The 9,043-nt window shown below is 51.7% G+C and overlaps 1 protein-coding gene across 3 annotated transcripts in view; it reads right to left on the bottom strand.

The window, feature by feature from the left end:
- Window positions 1-9,043, bottom strand: part of LOC110337879 (ribosomal protein S6 kinase alpha-2) — a 171,924-nt gene that overhangs the window by 25,690 nt on the left and 137,191 nt on the right. For all 3 annotated transcript variants that reach the window (XM_029532883.1, XM_021220936.2, XM_029532882.1), the window contains exon 12: window positions 2,747-2,849. In XM_029532883.1, the coding sequence (XP_029388743.1) occupies window positions 2,747-2,849 (103 nt within the window). The remainder of the gene's footprint in view (window positions 1-2,746; window positions 2,850-9,043) is intronic.

Here is a 9,043-nt window from a genome sequence, read left to right as displayed (position 1 = left end):
TGTGTGTGTGTGTGTGTGTGTGTGTGTGTGTGCACTTGTGCATGTGTGTAGGGAATAGGCCACATGAACTTGAACTGATGCATTTTTAGAAGTGAGAAAATGCGGATTAAGTCAGCAATGCTTTCCAGCTAATAAAGATGCTCTCGGCTGAGAGCAAAGGGTCAACAGAAGCAGAAGAACGGCCACTGAAGTGCACGGAGGTCGTTATAAGAAGCTGGAGGAACTGATATTTGATTTTTTAGGTTGGATGGAGTGCAAATGGCAGGTAGTACAAGCAGAATTTAGAAAGCTTTATACTCGGTTAAAAGATGCCTGAACACCAGCATAGTACACGCACGCAGAAGATCGAAATTACAAGTTAAATTTTAAAAAGTAAATGTTTACCAGCAGAAACACCCTTTGGGAGCATTCTGCCCAATGGGAACGTTTTCGAACCTTAGATCGGCAGGCCCCGCTGAGCAGCTGACAGGCGATCCAGAGGCACAGCTAGCTGGCTTCTCTTTAATCGAGACTTCAGAAAGCCTAGCAGGAGAAATACCCTGTGTGTCTAGTCTGTCTCGGAATCCCATCACTGTGGCTCTTCGACCTGGAGGTTACTCAGCGCTCTTGCTGGGAAAAGCTTACCCTGACATCAACATCAAAGCGGCTCCTCCGAGCCTCTGGCACTTCCATTACAGCCTCCCTAATTGCCAACTGCTTGGCAAGATAACTGCACTTAGCATCCGAACAAATCACAATGCTGAGGAATAATATAAACCAGTTCTAGACGCTGGGTTGAAGCATCCTGACTGATGGGTTTTCCTTGGGCTAATATTGAGATAAAGCATCATTTTCCGTGTATAAAAGGCTTAAGAGGCTTATTTAAGGCCACGCCAGCCAACCAGGCTGGGGTTTAAACTCATCGAATACAGAGAGCACAGGCACTGGGTCATGTAGAGCTGCCGGCATCGGTGCCCCTCGCTCTCACCAGCACACCTTGTGACTGCTGAGCATTTTTAACGCGTAGCTTCCTTCATGTGACAGACTCATGACTGATGTTGTCCTTCCCAGGGGGGCTGCTGGCATCTCTGTGGTCTTGGCAGAGTCTTCTCTGGCTCACAGGCCATCGTCTCATCTAGAGAAAACTGTTTTGGCTTTTGTTCATCTGCAGCTTCGTTGCAGGAGGATGCCTTCTGGGGTCTGACTTGCTGAACAGGCGTTCTCCTCTGTGCCCCGGCTCATGCTGTCATGGACTGACCACACTGTGGCATTGGTAATGTGTAGCATGACAATATTCATGGACGCTCCTATCTCAGCTGGTTGCTAACTACAGTTTTGGTCTCCCCTAGAGATGAGTGGGACCCAGAGGTCAGAAAGAGCCACCTGGGGCTGCCTGCCCTGAGTCAATGCGATGTTCCTCGTGCCATGTTGCTCAAAAAGGGACCTGCCCCAGGCCCAGGAGGAGTCCCCAGAGCCCTGTCCATCATGACACAGGGAGGGCATGCCCATCTCTCTGCCCAGCAGGGTGTGGTTAAAGGCCTGTATCCAAGAGAACGGGGTGGGCTCTCTATCCCACTTCTCCCGACTTGAGGCTCACGGTTGGTAATCTTCTTGTTCTGCACTTAGTTTCCGACAACCATAAGCCATTTCCTATTTGAAAGTAGCGAGGAAACCCAAAGAATCCCTGCTCAGCCATCAGCAGCTCCCACAATGGCCGCCTGAACCCGCTCCTGAGTCTGCAAGGGGCTTAGGCACACCATCATTGGAGTGGCTCCCTCTGCCCTATCAGCTGTGTTTGCACACAGGGTATTCGTGGGGGAAGTCAAGGTTAAAGGAGGTCAGGGTGCCAACTTTCTTCCCACAGGACTCGTGCCCTTACAGGAAGAGGAAGGAACACCAACACTCTACAGCTTTCCCCATCCACACAAGAAAGGCCACGAGAGGACACAGTGACATGGCCAACTATAAGACAGAGAGGCCCTTACCAGGAACAGCCCTGCCCGCAAAGTGACCTCAAGCCCAGCCTTCTGCACCGCGGCACAACCTCCTGCTAAGCCACCCTCTGGGGTTACTCTGTCACGACGGTCAAAGACACTGGGTGTGGTGGCACACGCCTTTAATTCCAGCACTCGGGAGGCAGAGGCAGGCGGATTTCTGAGTTCGAGGCTAGCCTGGTCTACAGAGTGAGCTCCAGGACAGCCAGGGCTACACAGAGAAACCCTGTCTCGAAAAACCAGAAAAAAAAAAAAAAAAAGACGGTCAAAGACAATTACAGTATGTGAGAAAACGGCGAACCAGAACGCAAATGTTTAAAGGGAGCTGACCAGATATGAGGGGACTACACACAGAGACTCCAGAGATCTCGCGCACCATGAAGCTAAATTTCTGTACTGGGATCTGTCAAACAGGACCCCAGCTTTCACAGAAATAATACACTTAGTTCATAAGCCCAGAGACCTAAAGATGGCCACCTTCTCCCATACCTTAGAAATGTGAGCTACCTGTTTCCTGCCTGTGTCTTGCTTGTGTGTCCCTGAGAGGGCTGTCGCTACCTTGAATCTCACAACAAGAGAGGGGTCCACAGAACCCCGATTGCTTCTGAAGTGGATGTCACACGGGAATTGGTTCTGTCCCCCGATACCTTACGGCTAAGCAGAGAAATCAGGAACACTGAATGGAGCTGAAGGTTATTCCCTAAGAGCACATCCTTCACGAAGTCTACTGGAGTTAGGTGGGATCAGCCATGCTGGGAAGAACCGGCACATACCTGTGGGGGTCCTTGCAGTAAACTCGGGGTCAAAGTGGAAGGTGTCCTCAGGCCTGCCCACTGCTGGCTTGAAGGGTGGCTTGATCTCCTTGCGGTACAGCTTCTGCAGGGAGAACAAGACAGATGTTGAGACCAGACTCCCGAGAGCACAGGGACTAGAGACCACAGCAGCTCTCACACTTCCAAGATACATGACGAGGTACAATACAGAGTCTGTTACTATATCCCACGGTGTCCTAAGAGACCGTGCATATAGTGTGGAAATCATATATTAAATTACAAAAGGAAGGGTTTGAGGTCTGCTGAAAGTCCTTCAGTTTACGGCAATGGTTTTCTAATTTTTTTTTGGGGGGCGGGGGGGAGCTACAGGATTTTTATCTCCAAGAAAACATTACAGGTTAGCCGTGCACACCGAACAAAGTGGCTGTGGGATTCTACCTTGGAACGCACTTCAATAATCCGGGAACTGTAGCAACTGAGGCACAGAACACCCATTACTCACATAGCCCTTCCCAGTGCCTGGGCCATTGACAAGACACAGAAGTTCAGGATGGGTCCCTCTCAGACCTGCTGCTGGAACCTGCTTCCCAAACCCACGGTGAGTTCGCAATCCCCTCCAGAGACAATACTGGATGAGGTAATTCCAGAACAGCACATACAAGTTTGGGATCTGGCAAGGGAGCTGTGGTAGGCATTGTGGATGGTGGAGAGACAAGAGATTGAGGAGCAGAGACTGGCAAGAAGAAGGGGGTGTCAAGGAAGAGACAGGAAGCAGCAGGAGAGCTGAGCCTAAGGGCCACCTTGGGGACAGAGGGTGAGGTCACAGCACCATGGGGACACAGGGTTCTTGGTATAGTCTAGGCTGGCCTGGAATTTGCCAAATAGCCTAGGATGGACTTGAACTTCTGGTTTCCTGTCTTAGCCTTTGATACCATGCCCTACTACCTTGGTACTTATGGCGAAGGTTCTGGGGTCTAGCTTTGCAGCTGGGGAGTCACTGATAGTAGAGATTCAACGTCTGCAGGCACAATGTGCTCTCTACAACTCTACGACCAGGGACAGCCAACCGTATCATCTCACCAGGCAGGGAAACTGAGGCTAGGAGATAAGCAACAAGTTCTTCAAGGCCAGGGGTGAGTGGGTGGGGCTGAGATCGAAGGAGCTAGACCCCAGGCTCTTCTCAAAACACCGTGCATCTGGGGAGACCGCACTGAATCAGGCCCACAGGGAAGAGGCTAGCAGGACACGGACAGCCAGTGCCTGCCCTGGAGGTAGGGTGATACAGAAAGGACAGTGTGACCTCCAATCCGGGGTGATCACAGGCATGCCTGAATCAGATACCCGTCGGGGGGCGCTGTGAAGAAGCAAACATTCATCCCAACTCTGGACCAGAATTTACTTTGTCATCCAACTCACAAAGAGCAGAGATATAGAAGGCTCGTGTTCTATGCCATGCCAGTTCGGCTGGGGTACACATCTCTAGCGTAGGTACCCCTGGGAGGAAATCCCACAGCAGGGACCTCAGACCAGGTTCCAGGCCTTGTCAGGCTCTGGCACTTCCTACTCCTGCCCAGAAACATCCAGCTAAACTGCAGATAGGCTACTGAGTGCGTTAACCTGCAGGAGGAGAAACCACCTCTCCTGAGAGGGGAGCTGGGAAGCCAAGTGGGAGGAGGTGGGGAGAGGGGAGAAGAGGAGAGAGGGGACTTCCAGTAAGGGGAGCTGATTTACACTGGGGATTTCCATTAGAAACAAAGTCACGTCACGACCAACTGAACGCTTAAGTCTGAGAAGCCGCTTTGGCTAGAAAAGCAGGGGGGGGGAGTGGGGGGGGCTCAGCACTGGTCCCTCAGTTCACAGCGACCTCAGTGTAGAGAAGGCTGAGCTCACCTATGCCTGCCACCATTTCTCCTCCCCAGGGGAATCCTCCTCAGCAGGACTTCTGGTAATGCCTGGTGATGTGGTCCGCCAGGGCAGTCCACACCAGGAAGCATCACCCCAAGTGGTCGGGATCCCCACATAACCTGGCTTGGCTCCTCTCCCCAACCCCATTTCTGTCCTTTTCGGTCTGACCATCAACACTGTGACTGCACAGTCAGGTTAGTGCAGCAGCAGCATGACAGACAATATACATTGCTCGGCACCCCTTCCTCTCTATAGGAAACACTGATGGGGGTGAAGCTGCCTGTGGGTCTATTAGCCTATGACAGACGGACATACGGGGCACTCGACCAGCGTTTCATAGGGAAACCGATGCGCCGGGAGCTCCGACTGCCTAAGAAGGCTTAGTTTTACTTCCACACGTACTGACTCCAGGGACACGTTCTTGGTCCCAATCCTTCCATCTGCTTTTGGTCCAGCAGAGCAGGGGTTCATGCCTTGATGCTATCTAGACAGAAACAGGAGTGATTGCAACACCCGGCGCATAACGCAGCCAGGGGCAGAGAGATCCCTGGGTCAAGGGCATCTCAGGCGAATGGAGGACACATGGTCCAGATGCTGTGCCATGGGGCTCCGCTCAGCAGCACGCTGTGCTTCACCCCGTATTATGTTCAGTTCACTTCCCCGTCCTTCATATGCCCCAGAGCCCAGTGCTGGAGCCACCAGTGGCCACTGCTGAACGATCAGGGACAGAGATGATCACACATCACATCTATGTGCTGTGCATGCCAGGTTGTATAAGGCATTCTGGCAATGTGTCACCTCATGTTCTTTTGGAAGCCTGATCCAGCTACAGAGAGGCAGCAGGAGGCACATGAGAGAGTGGATAGAACATTTGTCAAGGGACAGACATTCTTCCTGAGGCAGGGCCTAGCATGTGTGTCATTGCTATGGCAGGGCCTTCCGTGATGGCTATCACTGCTGGCAGCATGCCCTCTGCCCTAAGATTGTCACAGCTTCTTTGGTGCCGATGGCAGCAAGTTCTGAGCAGCCTCCACCCCACCCCCTGTAGGGCTCTCTGGAGCAGCTGCTCTGTGCTACAGTGACTTCCCAGAGACTTCTCATGATCTTAAGGGCGGTTCTGTGTCTGCTCTTGCTGTGCACACATTCTGGAAGGTGCCAGTATGTGCTCCATAGCATAGCTTTGCTTCCCTGTGTCAACACGTGGGTGGCTCTGAGGTTTTGCAAAATGTCTTAGTTAGGGTTTTACTGCTGTGAGCAGACACCATGACCAAGGCAACTCTTATAAAAACAACGTTTAGCTGGGTCTGGCTTACAGGTTCAGAGGTTCAGTCCGGTATCATTAAGGTGGGAGCATGGCAGCATCCAGGCATGGTGCAGGCAGAGCTGAGAGTTCTACATCTTCATCTGAAGGCTGATAGTGAAAGACTGACTTCCAGGCAGCTAGGATGAGGATCTTAAAGCCCACGTCCAAAGTGACACACCTACTCCAACAGGGCCACACCTTCTAGTAGTGCCACTCCCTGGGCCAAGTATATACAAACCATCACACAAAGGGTGACTGTGCTTTTTGTTCTTGAGTACAAATTACTGTGCAGAGGTTGCTGTGAAGCAAATGTTAACAGCATTGTGAGCAGACACTGAGCTTGACCGATGTCTGTCATTCTGAGATTCTGAAATAATTCATGTCTACCCGAGTCAGGGGGAGAAAAATGGGACCTCATGGTCCATCTCATCGTTTTTAATCATCTCATCTGTCCGCCAGTATCAAGATGACATCAGCCTGGCATTGCCATGGAGATAGGTCTCACAATGCACAGTGCTGAGGAGGCTGAGCAAGGTCCATCATGGCTTGCATACACCTGAGAGGCCTTGTGGCGCGTGAGCTAAGGGCAGGTAGCGCAAATCAAAAGTTGAGGCTTCCAAAAACCATAAAACCGGATCTACCTTATGGTCACAGGCCCTAACATCTGCTTAATGTACAGTTTGGGGTGAAACAATTTGAAATCAATCTGCTCTGAAGAGCAGTTTGTGCTGTTCCTGAAGTGGCGATGCCGGCACATGCAGGCACAGAACGGGGGCCGAGTAGAAGGAAGCTGGGGAACGGGGGGAACATCCGGGATGCTGTGGATGGGCCTTCAGGAAGAACACTAGAATCCTGCCAAACCCAGGTGATGCTGCAAAACTATCTGCATCTACAAAGTCCCAAGACAGTCCTCATGGGGACTTTGGAGGGGTGAACTCTCCTGGTGCATCCATCACAGGAGGAAGTGGTAGAAATCCTCCTGCAGCAGTGGGAGTAAGAGCCCATGATAAAAACCCAGCTGAGGTCCACAGTTAGGAAATACTCGGTGTTCCCCACCTGCAGTGAATCACTATCCTCTACCTGCTTCCGTCGGCGCACAGGGCAGCCAAGAGCACCAACATCATATTGCCACACAGAGAGGGCAGCCAAGAGCACCAACATCATATTGCCACACAGAGAGAGCTGCTTAGGGCCTCAGTTTCTCCTCAGACTCCTCAGCTCACAGAGAAACAGACGGTGTGCTGGGCCAGAAATGTAAAGCGCACTACAAGCATGAGTTGCTCATATTAACAACAGCAATAGCCGCCACGCCTGCAGGCGCATCTGCAAATCCTTATGTCAAGGGTCTGGACTTTGGCTTTGGACAATGGTCTGGAAACAAGCGATCTGCCAGGTACCTCCATCCCTGCCACACTGGGACTGAACCTGGTGCTGTTCTGTTCTCTGCCCATCTGAGTGCCGTTTTTTACCCTGGGTCGGCTCGCTAGAAGCTGGCTGGCTGGATACCAATGTGGACTGACCGTGAGGTCACCTCGTGAGTTTATTTTGGGGTTGTGCTAATCCTGAGCTCTCAGCATTGCCTCAGCCACTGGGGAAAAGGCAAACACAGCTTCCATTTGCCGGCTCCACCGTCCTTTGCACGAGCTTCCCAGTCTATAATTAACTTGTAATTTTTCACTTAGATAGGCAAGCAGCACGGGTGTTCAGAGGGCAGACCGGGAGCTGGCACTAATGTGCTGGGAGCAGAGAACAAGCAGAAAGACGGGGTAAATCACAGGGAGCTGCCACCTTCCACCTGCCTCAGCTAATTCCGGTGACCCTCACTCTGGCGGACGGCATGCTCTGTGCCCGCAGGTCATCAGATCCCCGGGAGACAGCTGGTAGATGACAGGTGTTTACTTCTAAAAAGTAGAAATCTACACTGGGAGTTAGGGGCGGGGGTCACAGAAGTCAGCGGAAAGCAAAATAAATAAGCGATAGTTTTATCAGCTGCATCCTGAGGCTACACCTGGTTACGGGCAAGTAACTGATGCCAGCAAATGTCTTCTCCTTTGTCACCCTTAAGTGCCCATGCTGCCGAGGGACACGGGAGGAGACACTCTGGTGAAAAGAGTCCTAGAGAATGGAACGTCTGTGGTTTTCAGTGAGGTGAACTTCTCACAGCACGAAGGTGTGCAGGACACATGTGTCTTCAGATTCCCTAATGCATGATGTGCGTGCAGATGTGTGTAGTGGGGTCAGGTTAGTCCTGGCCCTGCCATGGACACACAGGGGTGGCACCTGGACCACTTGTGTGGGGAAGGAGAGCTGAGGCAGAGGGATATAAGTCAGATCAGACCAGCAAGACCTCTGCATTGGCTACCAAGGCCTTCTGGTCCTGAACACAGTTCCTTTGAAAACCGTTCACACCCAGGTTCTACGCTGGGCACTCCCTTCCTTCCTCCCTTCCCCCTCTCCTGGTTACTTCCTACTTGTCTCCTTCCTGCTTCTGTTTGCTCTGCACTGGATGCTCACACACTATGGCTATGTCTGAAGAGCCACCTCCCGGTGCATCAGGCATCACTGCACCCCTCCAGGCTCTGGTGGGTACTCTGTCAAGGACAGGGAGAGACCCAGAAGGGCCTCTTTTAAAGCCAAACAAAATAAAACCAAATGCCGAAACAAACAAGCAACCCATCCCTACAGTATTTTGACTTGAATTCCTTTCAAATGATACAGAAATACCCGTCCCTAGTACAAGAACCGAATGTCTATGCTTGCACCAAAGGGTCCTGGTTCCCCAGGAACAGGCACGGCAAGCTCAGAGCCTGGTGTGGTCTGTGGAAGGTATGTATGGCTACAGAAAGGAACCCACAGACCTGGGTTTCTACAGAAAACACTAGCCCAGCCCTGGCTCAGTGTGGTGATTAGCTTTAACTGTCAACTTGACACAATCTAGAATCACCTAGTGTAATGGTTTGTATATTCTTGGACCAGGGAGTGGCACCATCTGGAGGTGTGGCCTGGTTGGAATAGGTGTGACCTGGTTGGAGTAGGTGTGTCACTGTGGGTGTGGGCTTAAGACTCTCACCCCAGTTGCCTGGAAGTCA

The sequence above is a fragment of the Mus pahari genome, chromosome 21, assembly GCF_900095145.1.
Source record: "Mus pahari chromosome 21, PAHARI_EIJ_v1.1, whole genome shotgun sequence".
Taxonomy (NCBI): Eukaryota; Metazoa; Chordata; class Mammalia; order Rodentia; family Muridae; genus Mus; species Mus pahari.
The sequence above is the reverse complement of the archived record's forward strand: the minus strand, read 5'-3'. Positions and strand labels throughout refer to the sequence as shown.